Source organism: Synchiropus splendidus, chromosome 14, assembly GCF_027744825.2.
Source record: "Synchiropus splendidus isolate RoL2022-P1 chromosome 14, RoL_Sspl_1.0, whole genome shotgun sequence".
Lineage (NCBI taxonomy): Eukaryota > Metazoa > Chordata > Actinopteri > Syngnathiformes > Callionymidae > Synchiropus > Synchiropus splendidus.
The window spans coordinates 13,440,305-13,459,985 of record NC_071347.1 but is presented as its reverse complement, the minus strand read 5'-3'; the positions used below and the strand labels follow the sequence as shown (position 1 = coordinate 13,459,985).

The following is a 19,681-nucleotide window of genomic DNA, read 5'->3' as shown; positions in this document are numbered from 1 at the left end:
ATTTAACCCAGCTCTGACACAACCTCCGTGGAATACATGCATCATCCCGAGCCTCTCTTTCTGGCCCTCCGCACTCTTGTTACTGCTTGTTAAAACAATTAAACGGGATTCGTGATGGGGTTGGTAACTGTCTGCATGCATGCATGTTCACTTCACTCTGAACAGATGTGAGCATCTGCCAACACGGAGAACACCATTAATTCATGTGTCGGGGTGTTTTTGTGGGGATGGCTCTGGTTTTGGGGAACATCTGTTCTTTCTTGCACAGTTTCATAGGTTTAAGTTTCAAACGCAAAATCCACTATTGCTTCTGTAAAATACAATATCTGTTTATTCAAGGTTTCTCCTTTTAAACTCAAAATGCTGGGCCATTTAGGGTCACCAATGAACATGAGTAGGCTTTCGGACTGTGGGAGGAAACCCGGAGTGCCTGGAGGAAAGTGCCTGTCTTGTAAATACACTGACTACTGATCTCATATTGCAGAAGAACAAGCAGGCCGTCCAGAATGTTGTCAAACAGGTCACAGATCAACCCTCCCATTATCCATAACATAGATAATAACTGGTGTGCAGAGATCGCACACCTCAACAGAAAGGCCATGCATGTCAACCTCAACTGAAATAATAATTCAGCACCAACAAGTTTGAGCAAGGAGCTTTTTAACCACTGTTTGAAAGGAGCTTTAGTGTCTGACCACTAGATGGCGTTCTGTGATGGGCTTCCCCGGGTTTTCTACACTACCCAGCCTGGGCACTTCATTGTGCTGCACAGGAGAAGAATGAAAGAGTCAAAACCGCTTGAAGACAGAATGAGACTCGCTGTCTGATGTACTTCAGTGTGTAGACCTTCAGCTCTAATGAGCACAGGTCTGCCGCTCTGCTGCCAAGTGTGATTCCTCATGGTTTGACTCCAGTAAACACGGTCTGTCATCGACTCCGAACACATTTTTCTCAGAGATGGGACCAGGTGGGGACCTCAGGGAGTCTGTGCTATTGTGTGATGACCAAGGAACCGATCTATGTTTTATTAATGTCCTCATCCGCCTGCTCCTGAGACACTGAGGTGGGAGGGGGGTGAGGGTGCCACAGACAAGACGGCAAGTGAAATAAGGATAGCAAAAAAAAGTGGGGGGATCTATGTGGGTGGACGCAGACACTGTGACACTGTACGAGGAAAGCATATGCTCCAGGCTGCACGTGATTAATAACCATGAGTCTTGTCAGTGACTGAGTGTTCATCCCACTAGTCCTATTTTCTGCTTGATGGGTGATCACTCAGAATGTGAGTCCACCAAGCTCATTGTGTCTCAAGGTGATGATAGACAAGAGGACAAGACCTTTAAGCAAGGAGAATTCAGACCTTGTGTCCAATGGTAGCCTCAGGTGATGTCACGTGGTGCAGAAGATCTCCTATTACGTCTCCTTGGCTGAACCCAGAGGGTACCTACTCTCCTCAGCAAAGACAATCTGGCCCCATCGTTCGTGCAGTCTGAGAGGCATTAGCGTTGCTGAAGCACCTGTCAAAGGTGTGGGGCCCATCTGCACTGTGGTCTTAGTCCGCTGCCTGCTGCAGGAGGCGGCGCTTACCACGTCTGGCTGGGGGATTACTGTCCTCCTGGGAGAACATACACATGTTGTGGCTTTAAAACCCTGCAGGTCATGTTGGCTCATTATGAGAACAAGGAAGTTGGAAGTGTACGTGTGTGGGGGGCCACAGGCACAGGTGCATCCCCCTTCGCGCTGGCTGTGTGCTTGTGCGCATGTTTCTGCTGGCGACTGACCGTCATGATTCATTGTCCATGAAGAGGTTTACAAGCGATCGAAGCACAGCTGCATCCTGTGTTAGGATGCATGAATCAAACCGATGTCTGACCCGTGAAACTGTTTGACGTGACGATGAAACACAGAAAATATATTTATGTCAGGCTGTTCGCAGAGATTCACCAGGACTCTGGCGGAAGTGTCCACAGTTATTAAATCAAACTGACACTTTAGAGTGAACACTCTGCTGTCCAAGCTGGCTTCGACTGCTCGAGACCTCAATACTATTGAACTTCTGAGCGTGTCCTCTTTGGTGTCTGAAGTGGTAGAGGGACGAAACTTAAGCCTAGTGGCAATGAGAGAATTATAGCTCCACTATTAGTCTTTTTAATCATTTTAGTTAAATGAAATGTTCATTTAATTCCAACATTTGGCTTGTGTAAAGGTTTTACCGGTTGCAGTGCGTTATGGGTTTCATACTATGAGTCAGGAATTCCAACAAAGTAGGATGATTTTTTTTTTTTTTTTGCTCTTTTTAAGAATTTGAAATATTGTTGATTGCAATGTGCTTAATCGGACAGCTGGTGGCAGTAGTGTGCTGGAACTTACTCAATCTACAAATGCAGTTCGTGAATTTCATCTGCGCCACACTGACTCCACATGCAGTTCGTATATATATATATATATATATATATATATATATATATATATATATATATATATATATATATATATATATAACACGATACAGACACACTACCATGGGTGACAAATTGTTGTGCTACAATTTGGGAGTGTGGGATGAGACACTGTTTCAGTCAACTGATTGACAGATCTGAACTCCAGCATCAAGATGTGTGCCCAGAGGGAAAACTCATCAACTGTGCCTACAGGTCGCTGCTATTCACCAACTCACTGAGCTGAAGCCTATTAAAAATCTGATGAGTCCAATTTGGGGGTGGCAGAATGTTTTTTTTCCCCTTTTAATATACTCCCAGAGAAGATAAAAGGCCACACTACTCCAATCTGCCATGTTGAACTTTCAATAACTTCAGACTTGCCTTCACATCAAACATGAATGACTTTAAAACGTCCTTTAAAAGGACTTGTCTGAGCTCACGCCTTGGCTCACTTCCACTGAAGAAACCTTCCAAACATATTTATGGATTCAGATGTTGATTCAGAAGACCATAAAAATATAGTCAACTTTTTGTCAGGATCCAAACTTATGGCAAATATGGCTGCCATTCGTACCCAGTGGGCGATGGCTTTGACACGAATGACCTCACGTATGAAAACAGATTGTTCATAGGAGGAGTCCACGAGTCCAGTGCATAGTTCTTTGCCAGGACAAAAAAAACTTCTAAGTCGAATCTCATTTTGGTCACTGGCGACAGGTGCGAATAATCATGTTTGGGATTTGGATCGGACTGCAAAAAATGATTCTCTGTGGTTCCAGCTAACGTTGAGCCATGCATGCGTGTAGCTGTCGGTGTAATGGAGCTTGAGTCATGCATGAACATGACAGCGTAATCATGCTTTACACTCAGCTGAGTCTGGAGCGAGTTCAGAGCAGGCCAGCTCAGACACTCCAGCTTTGACATTGCACCATGGACCACGGATAAGAGCGCCCTCTATCGACCCATCTGGGGTAAATGTTCCATATGCGGTTAATGAATTCTAGCTATTTAGGACTCAATAGAGTCTCCATCATCTGCATAGTGCAAATATACAGATTACCCTGTGTGAGTTACATGAAAAATTGGGGCAATTCAAAATTTCATGAAATGATAGTGGTTCTTTAGATGCTCACATTAACCCACGTCACTACATTCCCCATTATCCAACTGTTTTCCCCTGAGAGTATAATCTTGTATAACCCATTTCCTCTCATGATCAGCCCTGTAAGAATGAAATATGTAGCCGTATCATCAAAGATTTAACGCTCACGCTGTTACAAATCAAGGTTCCTAATCGTGTGTGGACTCACGCGCCCGTGCTGAGCTTGAGTGGATATGAGTGCGCTGTTTTTTCTGCTTGAGTAGTTTCTGTAAGCCGGCCGAATGTTTCACGTATTTGCTCATCGAAGTGTTAATTCAGTCGGTGTGAGGCAAACAATGTCTTGCCGACTTTGGTAAATACATGTGCGTCTCTGTGTTTCCGTGTGCAGCCATGCTGGGAAACCTCTCTGCTACTGGGTCAAAGTGGGCTCAGTTTACTGGGGCAGAAAATGCACAGGGATTCAACCCAGCCTTGGAAAATATGCCTCTGTCGCTTTCTGTATGCTCAGTGTTCTGAAGTGGATCAGGCGGGCGATGTAAAGGTGCAAGTTGGAGATTTGTTTGGAATTTAATTGTGATATGTATTGAATGTAGGACTTATTTATTGATTTCTGTTAAGCTGCTTCACTTGACTTACATTATATTTTGACGTGTGTCACTAGCAGCCCACCAAAAACTTCCTACTACCAGAACTTAATTTACCAGCAAACTTCGTCTTGAATCCAAGCATAAATTTGAAAGTACTTTTTTAGTCATTTTGAATAATTAATATTAATAATCTGAACCATATGTCTTTATTGAATGCAGCCATGAGGCAGATGGACCTGACCAATAACAATAAGACGACTCTACCTTTCACTTTCCCATAGGTCACATAAGACTGGTCGAATTGACTTGCGGTCCTTTCGAAACCTTAAGACATAGAGACTTGTCGTTTGGGCATGTTGTTTTTTATTGTGTATCTTAAATATTTTTGTTATGCATCAGTGTCTTTGTTGTCATTGGCTGCTGTTACATGTGTCAATCATGGCTGTAGCCGTCTTCTCATAAATGGTCCAGGTTTGACTGGACAGTGGTCCGTCAGCCTGCTTTCCATTGGAGAACTGCTCAGCACTTTCATTGGACAGTGACATTAGAAAGTGACATGCGATGTGAGGTAGAAATTAATGTGTAGTACACTCACAAATCAATGCAGGATTTCCTAGTTACAATATTTTTTGTCCTTTCAGCTGGACATTAATATAATTTGCAAGCAGAGGTTTCTATTAAAACAGAATCTTCTCAGCGTGTGTCCTCAACCCTGACATTAAAAACAATATTTCTATACAATGAACACATTGTTCCAGGTGCATTTAGCTCTTTAGCTGCCATTTTAGTTTCAAATTAAATAATCTAGGAACATACAGAAATGCTGGCTGTTCGCGTAACATGAGCTATTTTGGTGTCTATTTTATATATAGGGAGCTGATTGTTCAGTAGAGACAGAATTCCAGACCCCAAGCTGCCCATTCTTCTCTGGCTGCTGACAACAGTCACCCCTTTATTTATGATAGATTACTGAGAAACAACTGCATAACTCTGGCAAGATAAACGGAGCTGAAAACAAAAGGGCACTTGCTTCTTCTTAAGCCACTACAATGCACTTTTGGGAACTGCGTCACGTCCCGCAGTCAGATAACAGAGACGTGATATGGAGTGACAGAACTGGGGTGCTGGGTGACACAGCGAAATTTGGATTACAAAAAGTGCTGTAGAGAATGACATGGCGGAAGCGCTGTCATACTGTCCTTTATATATAAAAAAATACATGAATAAAGAATTGCCTGAGTGAATAGCATAATAGGTCAGCTCAAGTTGCGTGAAGACTTGTCGCATTAACGCCATCCTGTCCAGCGTGGAAGTAGCAAACTCCTTTAGACACTTAGCTGTGAACAGCAGCTTAAGAAGCTCGATCAACCTGTCTGGAGTAGATTCTATTTTGACACCAGCAAGTGTGTGTGTCTGTGTAAACTGCTTGGAGAGTTGCCCAGAGTTTGATTAGCACACTACCCCAGAACCCAATCGGCTTAAAAGTCCAGATCAACCGGGTCGGACAGAACTAACCGTGCGGAAGACACAAACTGAAAGTTGTTAGTGAGTTTATTGTGGCTCAGAATTTGTTGCTTTATAAGTGATTGGTCGACACGTGAGCTGCTGCAGAGAACTTGGATCATGGATACTTCCTGGATTAACAGGACAGTCGGCATCCAGGAAGTGACTCTCGGAGAAGAAGTGTTGGACCTCTTCAGCAGGCTGAAGGTACTGTTGGTTTTGACCAATTACACAAATAACAACAATTTTATTTGTTGCGCTAGGTAACCTTGAATAACGCAAAGAACCAATAGTGATTTCTTTTTGTCAAATATTATGGATGTTACCAAGCTGTTCATTTTGGATCACACACAGTTATAGGTTAACATTTTCATCTGCATAAACCAACCAACACACTTATTTATCTTCCATTCACTGACAGTGAATCACAATAGAAATTTCTTGTCCCCCATTTCTTTGTCCCGCATGACTGTGGGTTTGAACCTCACTGTTCAAACACGGTGTCCTGTGATTCCCCTGCTCGAGTCTAAGCTGCTCACTAATTGACGAACACTGGCCAAGAGAGACAACCTGCTGCTATCTTTACTTCATTCAGCACTTAGCCTCTCACACGCCACCTGCTCAACCACTCCACTGCCCAAATATGTCCGCCTTCACCACACCAGAGGCGATTCATAATGCATGGATGAGAATTAGAAGAATATATCCGATTTTAATGGCGAGCGTTGCATATTCACAGCAGGTTGCATTAGAGATTACTTTGCGAAGATGGAAAAGCCCCCCGAGAACAACAGTGGAATGATGGCTCTCTGTCTTTAATGCCCACCACGGTGTTTTATGGCTTTTTTAGCGTGTGTACTCAGCGTGTGTGCGAGTGCGGAGCAGATGAAATTGATGCTACACTACAGTTCGCGAAGACCGATGATTTGGGAAACCTCAGATGGGAGTGAGGCCAGAGGTCATCTTTTCTGAAGGATAGATCATCGTAGTGTAGATGTGAGTGTTGAATATTCTTTATGACTGTATGATCTGTTTCACAAATAATGGTGCAAACTTGTACGGAATTAAATTGGTGGTAGAGCCCCTTTCACACTGTATGGAAAATAGTGGTGGCAACAAGGCAGGTCTTGCGTTAATATTGCAGTCATTTTGTTTTTGCTTTTTGGAATCCGCACTTGTAATTGTGCATTAAATCAATCAAAAGGAGGGAGAGAGTGGCGTGGCAGCCAAGCAACAGCTCAACAAGGGCTGAGAAGCTGCAATTTTGGCTGCCTGAAAGCACTATAATAGGAGTCGAAGCGTGTCAATAAAAACGCGACTTGGCACTGTTGGTAAGAAAGTTGCAGGTTGTTCATACATTAGAGGCTGATTTTGTTCCGGCTGCAGTGACAGCCTTGAGTTGAATTTCTCCATCTGACATGAAATTAATTCCTTTTTTTCCCTTTGAATGACTGAACAGCTCCGGGCAGAAATATGATGACATTATTGCAATTACGCACATCAATGACTCCTCTGATTTCCTGCAGGAAACTGAGTTTTCTCATGAACTTCATTCTGTGTGTGATAACAAGTTTCCTCACAGTGTGTTTAGATTTTGTATTTGTTTTACAGCTCCCTTGTTCTCACTCCTTTTTACAAGATGAAATCATGTCAACCGACTGACGTGGAACTGCGGGCGAATTCTGCACTCAAAGGAAAACAAAACAATCTCCCTCCATGTGGCGTCCTGCTAACATCCTGCTTTTTCTGTCTCTCCTTCCCAACTGAATTATCCGCCGTTACCATGCATCCCTCTTTTCTTCCCGAAGCGTCGACCCCGAATGCCAGCTAGAAAAGAGTTACATAAGACTTCAGCCATTTTATTGTTGTTGTTTTCCTCCCGGGTGACTGGGAGACATACAGCATCACTGCATCCCAGACTGGCTTGTAATGAGGCTTCCACAAAGACCCATTGATGAGAGGCCAAGTGAAAATAGGATGACCCCGGCCAAGAGCGCCCAGAACTGGGCAACGGCTGCCTCGGGGTCTCTCCTCATACAAAGGCGTTAACTGTGTAACTCAAAGGGCAGTGATAATAGACGGGAAAAGAGGAGGAGATTTCCGGTCCTCACAACTCTGCTACAAAGATGTCCAAATATGAAATGATGTAAAGGCAAATTAGTCAGTTCCTCCTCCTCTCTTGTGAGGAACCGAGGTGTTGAATTATCCATCACTCTGTCCACGGACTGTCTGGAGCTCCATGTGGACGATAAAAGATCAGAGGAGTGCGCGGCTAACTTTGATAAAACTCCATTCGACAGGCTGCAGGATTATAAAAGAAGGAACACACAGCGGATGAAGTCATTCAGACTTGCAGCTTTAGTAAATTTGATGGACAACCTGGGCTGGAAAACATCATTAATATCGTGTTTATGCTGGAATAATATCTGATTTGGAGGCAGCGATGACACTTGCTGGTCGACTTGAAGACATGGAAGTCACCCTGGAGCACATGCTTATGGATGTCTTTGTGAGTTTTTGTTTCCCACCCTTTGTTTATTGAAATCCTTGCTGACAGTATTTTCTTGTATCACTTTCCTCTCCTTCGTGACATTGCTGACCTCTGCAGTGCATAATTGCAGCTACAGACCAGGGGCCAGCATATGTTCACGTCTCCTCCAGATGCTCCCTCATTCATTAGCGTAATATATGTGCTTAAACTTTGCGGTGATGTGTGGGGAAATAGTAAAGCTTACCTTTGCTAAATAGCACACTACAGCGGTAAGGGTGGAGCACCAGTCACTTTTGTTATGCTCCAAGACGTTTGATTGATAGTCCCATCTTCCTGTTGCTTATGCAGGGAAAAATACATTTCCCCACTGTGGGACACATAAAGAATCACATAAAAAATATCAGATCAGATCTAAAGACAAGTGTTGCGGAAAAGTAGTATGTCCCAATGCTGTAGTCTTTTTGGTCATGGGCACACCCCTTGTTGAACTTGGTCTCCAGTTAGGTGGTCTTGACTACAGCACAAAACTTGTGCGGCGCAAATCACAAAACCCATATAGAGTTTTGGAAATGTATAAACCCCAGTTAAATGGAAGATGATCGTGGATGAAAACACTTGTTTCGTTGAGATTGGTTAACATGAAAGACTCAAGAAACCAACTTCAAGTCTCAATTTCTTTTTTCATGACTGACCTTTTTTGTATTATAAAAATATATCTAAAATAAAATCCACTAACCAGTGGATGTGGCACATTTTCCTTATGTACAACAAGAGTCCGGCAATTTAAAGCAACACAACCAACTCAAGACTCACAAGCTCCATCCTCAGTGTGATATACAGTACTTGCTTACGCCTGCTATAAAAACTCATAGTGTTTAGTGTTACTGACCTGCAGGTAAAAAGCCCACCACTCACACTGCTGGTCCATTGCAGCAACAGTTTGACTCTTCAAGCAGTTTAAATTTTCCTGTTTAATCACATTCAGAGAACACTAGTATTTTGTCTCCTCTTGGATCAAGTTTCTGCTCTGAGTATTTCAATATATTTGACTGCAGAATCGATTAAATAAATGATATTAGGAAACACATTTATGATCAGCATCTGCATCGATCATGTGAAATATGAATCTGCCGCAGTGTAAATCAAGGTTTGCACATCGAAACACGTCGATAATGAATAAAAAGTGTGGAACTACACAGGAGAATCTGATGACTGTGATTGTCAGGTGCGCATGGGTCCCTGAGATGATCCTGCTGTGATTCAAACGCAGGCTTTGGGAATGAAAAATAACTTGCAACATTTAAGAACCAATATTTTCCCGTCTAGCTCCCCAGACATGCACACAACAAAATCCCCCGGCCGGGTTTGATCTGCAGGCTTCTGTGTAATGAGTTTGGTCATTAAGCTTCTGTTTCCCTTTAACAATGTTTGTAGGCACAGGCATCTGTCGGAGGAGACAGTAATCTCTTCTTGCTTAGAGATTCCTAACGGCTGCTATCAGCACCCATTTCCACCGCTGTGGGACATCTGTGTCACTGCTACACGCAGAGATTTGATACCAGAATTTGCTGACCTATTTTGCACATTTAGCCATTTTCATATATTAAATAGATGATTTGTGAGTTACAGCTGACAATAAAGATTAGGCTGGAACACAATTTAGATTATTCAACCGCCGCATGTGGGATGGAGAAATGGGATACTCTTCATTTGCTATTACAGAGCCTATTTATTTCTCTACCCGGCGCTGGAGGCTGGGATAAAGGAGGGTTATCTGGCCATTTTGTACACTCAAATGAGAAATATTCAAATTGCAAGTATTCCTTTACAGCTTCCGCTGCGCAGACACTGAAGAGGCGTTTTCTTTTTTTTCCCCCTCCGAGCCATCCAATAGACTGCTGCCTGTAATTACTCCTATTGTGTACCTTTCAAGCAGCCATCCAGCATCTCACCAAATTTGTTTTCCAGGCTGCCGATAGACTGGAGAGAGTAATACTGTTAGAATATTAAACAATTACATGTGTTATGTGTATGCACATGTGTTGAAATAGGAAGTATTTGAGAAAAATTTGAGAAAAAATATTTTATTAATGTATTATTGCAGAAATATACTATATACATATTTTAAATTTTAAACTAAATTTGCAATAGATAAATAAAATAAATGTGAAAAATACTGACACCAAAAATGCATCTTAAAATATGATCTAAAAAGAACCTAAAATGAGGAGTGATTATTTTACATACAATTTCCCAAAGATAATCAAAGTGACTTACTAAAAGCTGTATTTATATATGGACCTATGTATTTATATATTGACCTTGGAAGGGGGAAAAAAACACATCTGTTTCAATGATTATTACTATTACTACTATTACTATTGACTATCATTTTTGAAAATGTAATGGAAGTTCCTTCAAGAAGAACAAACCTTAATTGAGTGAAATTATTTTGCAAACCTATTGATCACATCACAATATTTGCACAGTATGATTTGAAATATGAACATGCGCATAAGCCCCGCCTATCAGAAACGCTTTGATTGGCGGGAGCTGAACTTTTGAACTTGAATCACTCAATAAATTAATGATCTGATGCAATGCAGACAGCCTGAGCCACAGCGCATGAAGGTGGGCGGGTTCAGAGTTGCACTGGAGGCGGAGTCAAGCCCAATGCTACATCACATTGTGCTTCGCTCTTGTAGAATCTTGTTTGCAGACTTCAGACAGGGAGAACTTTATAAAGGAATAGCTTCCAAACAGAGCATCATCATGATGAGGGACTTACTGCATCACGGAAAGGAAGATATCAACATTTGAAACATACCGTACACATAACTCAAGAAAGAGGTTTCAAACCCACAGACCAGGAAATGATTGCGGCAGTGATGCATCAAACAACATTGATTGATAGAAGACATTGATAGAAGCTAAAAAAAAAAAAAAACAGTCACGTGATCTTCACTCTGTAGCATTTGGTTATAAAGTGTTTGTTCTGCTATCAGCAACATACATAGAAACGCTGAGACAAGAGTCCTTAGCATGAGTGAAATAGGGCACGAAGACTGTCAGCTAATTGGCTTTCTTCCTGGCTGCTGTCAAACAAAGGCTTATGGTAACTTATCAGCTGGAGCAAATGCTGCTGTGCATTGTGTTGCCGTCCAGCGGTCAGTGTTTGTGGTGCGGGCTGGACACGCAGAAAGCCAGCAGCTCCCTTTTCTGAAGACGCCTTGAAATCTCGTACAAAGGCCGACAGTCAGGAAATGAAGCTATGATTAAAAATGCATTCGTTCCTTGTGTAGTTTAATTGAATCTCCTCCTGCTGCACCGCACGAACATTCTCCTCCCCCAGTTTCTCCCCCAATATCCTCATTCCTTCTTTAATGCGAGCCCTTCAGCTAAGCATCCCGCCCCCCTGTCTTCGCTCGCATCCCTCACAGACCTCAGCTGGATGGGAATGCCTCCATCACAGATGTACTGCACTGTCCTTTTCAGCACTTTGCTTTCCTCCCCCAGAAGCCATGCAGCGCCGGTTGGTATCATGAGAGGAGGTTGGCCACAGAGGCGCTGTGGTTTCTGAGAGCAAGACTGTGATGTGGTGATGTGAAAAATGTCTTTGGCTGCGCAGTGAGACTCAGGCAACCACACATAAAAGAGGTGTATTCTCTTTAACTGAAATACACTACATGTTAATACATAAAGAAGATGTTTACTAAATGTATTGCCGGCTGAAATTGCATTACACAATGTATGCTCACTCTGCTATTGCAGGGCTGCTCAGCTCTCCAAAGCTCTTTTCCTTCACACCAGGTTTAATGTTAAAATGGGAGGGTGAAAGTCCAGGTATGTCAGCGTAAATAAATTTTTTAATGAAAATTTTTCTTAAATCAAACTGAGTCCTGGAGGTGTTCCTCAAGGAAGTGTACTGTTCTACGCTACTTTCATTACCATATGAAGGCGAGACCAAACAGTTCTGTGTATTTTGGTAGATTATAAATGCATTGCATTTTGAGTGATTACACTGTAAAATAGGGAGATTTTGAGGAATTATTCAAAAGGCTTTCAAATGCACTAGCCAAACGTATGTTTGGCAAACCCTGGAGGAACCAAGGAGCACTTGAACAGTAAGTGCTATCCATAAGCTACAGCTCAAACATAGAGCTGATGTTGCCATTAAAGCTTTTATGAATATAAATCATTGTTGAAGAGCCAAGAGCCTCATAATTTGCTGTTCGATATGCAGTTAAAAGCAGTTGGAATACGGTGATACATCAAGCTATGGTGGCAGGGAACGCCATGAATTAGCATCTTGTGGTATAATAACAATATATTCACTGTTATAATGAGGTTAATAGGCTTGTTGTTCTCTCTACTGAGTCTAGTTTGATTTGTTGAAATTAACTTTACCCTGCACCCTACTACATATGGAGTAAAATGTCATGACAATTCCTCTACATCAAGGGTTTTTGCTATAGAGCTTCTTGTTTATTGTCTCTAGTTTCGCAGTGTTTTTCATTGAAATTATGGTGTTAAGATGGATTGTAAGAAGATTAATAATTGATTTATCACCTAATGTGCAATTAAATCAGTCACTAAAGGATTAAACGTAAACTGGAAACAGTGATGAAGTGCACATGGTGTAGGAGAGCGTTGTCTAGAACTTCAATTTGACTTCATAACCATGGTTATTGTTAAGCTTAAACACAGCAAACTCAAGCTAAATCTAAACAAATAGGACTTATGTCATGATCTCGATTTAATAAGGCAAGAGTGGAAGGGGTGAAAAGGTCAAGCAGTTGGGTAAAATCCAAATGAATAGATGAACCTGAGTCCACACAGTCTGCACCTCCTCCAGCCAGTTAGCAGAGTAATAAGTCATCAGTTAGCCAGTTGGGCAACCTTGAAATTTTCCAGCGCTCAGCTCTGAAATTGTTTCGGTCCTGAGCACCTCCTCTTGAAGATCATTATAATTCATCTTCACCGATTGAATTGGAATCTCGCCTTAATATTTCAAGGCCATCTGACCAGGCCATTATCATAAATCGGAATTTATATGAGCACGTGACGCAACAATCCCATCATTTATTATTTCATTCTCTGAATTCATCTGGTCGCAGTCGGCAGGAGTGTGGAACTCAGAGGCCACATTTCATATTCAGCGAGTCAAATTGCTCATCTAGAGCCCATTCATGTCGCCCGCTGCTCCATAATAGACTGATGATTGGCACATTCCACTGATGTAGCCTTATAACATTAAGGATCGCATGACTGAATTAAGTTACAGAATGTCCGCTGTTCACGTCTCATCAAGTCTTTGTACGATTCAATAAGTGACACCGAATAACAAAGATCTTCTATGCAGAGGTAACTAATGTAATATATAGGAGTGTTGCATACTTCTGTATCATAAGGTTTTTGTTGTTTTTGATGGGAACTCAAACCTCACAAATACAGAAAACATTCTCTCCTGCTAAAGAAGGACAATGACTTCATCATGCTGCATCAGGCAGAGGTTTATTTGAAGATTTATTTATGTGTAGTAAACAGGTCTTCAATTGTGGTCTTCCAGTAAAGTAGACATACTTTATTACACTTATTCACAATGAAATTATTGAAAAACGTACAGTCATCTCAAGTTTATTATTGACAATTGAGATCATTTTAGTAAGCAAGCAATACTGCACTGACCACGACACACAGTCAAATGTGCACTGTGCACATATACAGTCATTGTAGAACTGTAGTACAGTTAAGCACCAGGAAATATTTTTGAGGAGGCAAACAAAACAAACTCACAATTGCATGCATAAACTGAAAGTGTGGATGAGTGGGCAAGCAGAGCTGTACTCGGCTCAGCAGACAAGAGGGGGTAGGTGTAGGAGCTAGTTTGTCAACAGTTTCATAGACTCCACCTCCACTGAAACCTCTCAACATCTACCCAACCAATTGGACAGTTATCTCCCTTTCAAAAGAACCTAAAATAGGAACTGAAGATCATTGTTGTGTGCTAGTTTTAATGGAAAATTGGAATAGATTGGTTTGATTTTGATGCTATTCTTTGTTTTCATTGGACGTTTTGAAGGTGAATGTGTGTTGAATTTAATCTTCTAGTTCTTACAGACCACAATGAATGACATTGTGGGTCAGATCGGGCTCCTGGCTCTTCAGTTGAACATTGATATAAATTAAGAAGTTTTCTAGTTCCAAAGGCCAAAATATAATGAGCGAACATACAGTTTACAGTCCTAGCAATCACCGCTAAGTTACCCAACTTTATGGCATAATGTTGTAGTGTATGGGCTCCTGCCGTAATGTGGTCATGTGATAAAGGCATTTTTGACATCTGATCAAGAATTGAAAAAAGTGAACATCAAGGGAGCAAAAATATAATTGCCTTATAATACACTGTGTCCTCATGACCCAAATGGCACATACTTAGTAGTACACACAAACCCACATATCACCTAGCAGATGTTTCAGTGAGCGTCACAGTTTGACCAGCAGAACCCGTCCATATGTTCCTCCAATTATTTCCAAAAGCCCAGTGAATGAGAAGAAGCCACATAAATGCTCTTATTTCCAGTGAATATCAGCAGCAGTCTGTCGCCTCTCCGAGCTCTTTTCCCTCTTATTTCAGCACAGTGGAGAATCGTCCCCCTGTGGAGAAGTCATTACGATTGGTTCAGGGAGGATGAAGGGGAGGAAGCCCACTTATCTGCACGACTCACATCCTCCAGAGAGAGTATGACATCATCCAGATCACTTGATAATCTAACTGAATTATTTCATTAAACGTGTTTAAGATGCTGTAACTGAAGCCTTTTTTGTACGGGCGCCATCAGAATAACTCTCCAGTGCAGTGGACGCGGAGAGGGTCCAGCTTCAGGCCATTAGCATAAACACACAAAGAAAACAGAGAAGCAGGACCACAGGGACGGCTCAGACCGCCGTGGGCCAAAACCAACTGGGTTATCACAATAAATTCAAGCGAAATCCTACTCCTCTATCGCATCTACAAAACACTCACAAACCTTCAACAGAATAAATCTCCCAGATGTTTTCCCTGATCCTCATTAGCATCTCTAATGAACCCCGTCTACAAATGTGTTTGTCAGTTCCATTCTGACAAACACCAGGTGTGAGGAAATCCTAACTGCTCATTTTTATTTCATGAATGCAGCACATACTGAATATTGGATTTGCTTTTTATCGCCAAGGAAAAATCTCATTGCCTCGACTTTCGTCTGCCTGTTGACTGAAATGGGTCAACGTGCCTGTGGCGGCGAAAATGCTCAGAGTTTGTTTGTTTCCCACCGTGGCTACGAGCAAGAAAACGCCGTTGATCACGTCATTGCGTCAGGAAGATACAGTATATTTTACATAGAAATGCTGCACAGGTTGCATTAAGTGATTGTTTCTGTCATCTCAAAATTCATTTCTTGTCATCTTAATAGGCTGTGCAAGTTGGTGAAAATTATTAAAAATTATTAAACTGCATTATTTGAGGCTTGTATGGATGCAGGATCAGCACAGGGCACATTGGGCACACTAAAACAATGTCAACTGAATTATTTAATGACACATTTCGATAAGAAAAGTGAGTTGAAAGTCAGTTTATTTTAGTGATTCCAGTGCGTGATCCATTTTATAAAGTGATAAGGAACAGATAAAGGCCTGGTACTCGATTTTTATTAATGACTTACCACTGTTAATCGCATTTTAATATTGGAGACCAGAATACTGAAGTGTAAGTTGAATATGTGTAGGTGAGCTATCAGAATGTCCTGTTCACAGATTTTTTTTCTTTTTGCACTTCTATCCTGAATTTTTAAACTTACATTTTCAGTCTCATTTAGTGTTATACATTACTTTGGCTATGACTCTTCGTATCATGTGGTCCACAAGTTTAGATCAATCCTTTTTTTTTGCCTCAAATGAATTAATAGCCATTCAAGTGAATGACTTCTCAAACCACATAATGTAACCAGCTGTTCCTCGACCTATAACCAACATTTTCTGAAATTTTTATTTGAATACAGATATATACACACTGACAAAAACATACCATTACAGTACAGGACTTGACGTATTGGTTACAGGGTCTTAACCCGGGTTGGTTTCCAGTCTCTGGTGAGGAACCTGTGAACTGAACATTAATACATAGATCTGAGCTTTCAATTTAACTATGAGTGACAGAAGAACAGTTTCATCATTGTCGTAGATGTGGCATTCTTTAGTGACTCGATTGAGGTGAGTGTCTCTGCTTCAATACGCAAGCTGTGGACAGTTTCAGGCTACAATGACTAGGCTTAATGTGCCGACGGCTGGTCTGCTTTCCGCGCATGTACTGCATAGCACTATCCGCAGCAAGAGGAGAAATGGCTGCATCCAAGTCTAAAATGCGGCTCTGGTGGTGTTGATGTGAGTATTATGGTGTTGTTTGTGTGGATGTGTGGTCCTAATGTACCTGAACGTGCTTCACTATTGAACAGTGGGTTCAAACATTAGACCCCAAGTCTATAAATAGATTGCTAATGTACTCCTGTAGGCCACGGTCGCATGGACGTATCTGGATTCATGCCAGAGTATTGAATAAATAATGCTCACTGGGATCACCACAGCAGCTGATTTCTCTTTTATGTCTGTGCTACTTTAGTGTCATATGTGTGACTCGCAGTGTGAATTTTGAGGAAGAAGAACGGCGGCTGAAGTTTGTATTCCTCTGCAGCAGTGTTGAGTTTTATTGGGTCCATGATGCTCACGTCCTCATGAACATCTGTGTGTGCGCTGTAGATCCACTTTAGTTAATCAGCTGACAGCTAGTATCGACGTGCACAGGCGAACAGAGGCAGCACTGAGCGATGATGGGAATATGACAGTAAGTCACTAGTTGCAGCTGTAACTCATGAGACCAATAGCTTTAATGGACATGTAAAGACTGAGGTGGTGGATTCGCCAGGACTGACTCAGCCAAATGAATCCCTGCTGCCTCTGTGATAAACTGCCGGAGCTGGTTTTCAAGGAAAAACATTATCCATGCCATTTCTGCATATTTAACAGGAGGGATTTTTCGAGGAAAGAAAGTGTGCGCCATGATGCGTTTTGAGCGTGTGTGTATATTCTCCATCGCACCAGCCAGACAGTGCAGGGAGCCGCATCTGGGATTTTAAAGATAATCTCACTACCAGATGGCTAAACATCCCATATTCCTTTTGAGGTTTTTTTTTGTGTATGTGTGTGCCGGCTTCAGTGTGTTTAAACTCACCCACACGCACATCATTTTGCCTCACGTGACGGGAGCCTGGATGCTAATAACAGTGGTGACGTCACTTTAATCCAGTGACCTGGTTAAGCCCCCAACTGAAGGAAGTGAGGAGGGGAGAGGCGAGGAGGGAGGGGGGGCGCGCTGAGGAAGAGAGAGGAGAGACAAAGCACACTCCCACTAACACATTCAACCTCATGAGCGGCAGAGTGGAGCCGAGCAACATGGGCAGCGCTTTGGCTCAGAGGAATATCGGACTGGTGTGGGACTACTGACCTCAGCCACCACTTCCATCTCCTCGTACACGCACCCACGCGGGCTTGCGTGGAGCCAGCTGCCAGGCTGGACGGGATAGCGAGGACGCCCACCTCACTCTCTCATGCTCACACTCCCACGGACGCGCACTCTTTGGATCGGACTATGGTGGTCCAGGAAGCTGTGACGCCGGGGAGAACCCGCCGGATGATGCTCAAGCTGCCGGTTGGGACTCTGCGGAGAAATAGCGGGGAGCGGGTAAGACTCCTCATTCTTTATTCCCACTTTCTCTCCGACTTTGTTTTCCCACCTGGACCTGCTCTTGTGTACAGTAAGTGGGATTTAGCATACGTTGCTGGCTTATCCTGAGGACTGTATTAGAGTGGAGTTGGTGGTCAGAGGCAAAGCTTTTAATCTTCATCGTGTTCGAGTCCGTCACTGCTTCGGAGGCTCCGTCTGGCTCTGTCACCGCTAATGTGTTCCTCTGCCATCCTCAGCCCTCAGTCTCCGTGTGGGCTTCTGAGCGCCTGTCTCAATTAAACAGACACGAGTGATCCCCTCCTTTTCACACGGAAACCTCAAGCAAGCTTTTATCGTGGATTAGGAAAACACTGAGAGTCTCAAACTGACACTTATATCCTCAAATTAGCAAGCTTTTTTTGGTCTTAGATCACAGTATTGTTACTTCTGAAAAAAGCCAAGTGTCGTAATGATCTTTTAATATATACTATTGGAAGACATTTCTGGCATTCCTATGTTCTCTGGTTCACACATTGGACTTCAAAATACAAACTGCTGAACTGAGTGAATAGATGTTTGCTGGTTGTTCCGAATCTAGAGGAATGAAAACTAAAATTCTTGTCCAGTTGAACTTGTACATGGAATGTTCACTTGCTAGTCATTTGAGCGACAAGCTGAAACCTGCCGCGTGCTTTATACCTGCCTCTTTTCCAAAGTTGCTTACGGGATGACAAAACAAAAAGCCACGCTTGAATCTGCAGCTGCGAGGTGCTTCTGCTTTTTATTTAAATCGGTGGTTGTCAGTTTGCTTTCAAGTCCTAAAGACACTGGCATTAAGTGAATCAGACTTAGGGAGAACTGTCTGCAAGTGATGAGTGTGCCTGGATTAGGCTTCGCTCTTAACTGTGCTTTCCCTAAAATCTTGAAGCGCTTACACAAATCTATGAAGTCAGTTTTGCCTTTTCTCTAAATAGGGGATGGGCACTTGTGAGAGGCCGTCGCAATTTACCTGAGTGCCACATGTGGATCCCATTTTTACCTGGATCGTTCTCTAAAATATAGCAATTATTTAGCTTCTAAAAGCCCCAATCCCATGTTGGATTTACTGAAATCTTCACTAATTTACTCTGGACATTATGCATAAGTTTGAATCAACAATAGCTTTTGAGACTGTGAGGATGAATCCAGGTTGCAGGCATGAGTATTAGTCATCACAGGTGGGACTTTTTACAGACTCAAGTGAGGCTGTTGCATCTCTTTGGAGTGTCCAGGAGAGATGAGGTGAGGTATCATGAAACACTATTGCAGAGTTGAAGAAACAATGTCCTAATTTCCCGAGGCTATTTGGCTTGATTCAGAAATGATGCAAGGTTTCATTGAATTTGTTGTTCAAGTCCAAACGTTTTAGAGCAGACAGTGCCACCTGGTGGCCTCTGAAAATCAGGACACTGTTTCATGAAACCTCATCTACCCATCACAAAATGTGGACCATTCATTGTTGCACTCATGACCTGATTCACTGTGTCACTTGTGCTGTAGACTGAAAATAATAGCAACTTTGTACAGGAACCAAAAGAAACTGATAACACAACTGTAGTTATTGTCGTGGTTAGTGGCTCATTGAAACGTAATGTGTGTCGGACATCATCAATCATCATGTGCCAGATGACTGATGAGGAAAATGGAAAAATGACAGGCTTGCAGAACAGAGAGAGGATGATTGCCTTCACGCACGCGCACGCTCACATATTGTCATTAATTAAGAAAAGCTGAATTTCACTTTCAGAAGCGAAGGGAGGC

At 42.3% G+C, this 19,681-nt stretch overlaps 1 protein-coding gene across 6 annotated transcripts in view; it reads left to right on the top strand.

Moving 5' to 3' along the window:
- The window catches only part of frmd4a (FERM domain containing 4A), a 94,765-nt gene that overhangs the window by 27,644 nt on the left and 47,440 nt on the right, over positions 1-19,681 (top strand). The window contains exon 1 of one of the 6 annotated variants that reach the window (XM_053886177.1): positions 5,610-5,840. The exons of 2 other annotated variants lie outside the window; for them this stretch is intronic. In XM_053886177.1, coding sequence (XP_053742152.1) covers positions 5,754-5,840 — 87 coding nt within the window. In that variant the 5' untranslated portion in view covers positions 5,610-5,753. Of the gene's footprint in view, positions 1-5,609; positions 5,841-7,328; positions 8,143-17,548; positions 17,900-19,681 lie in introns of those variants that run through there. 3 more of the 6 variants (XM_053886179.1, XM_053886176.1, XM_053886187.1) reach the window with 3 other exon arrangements.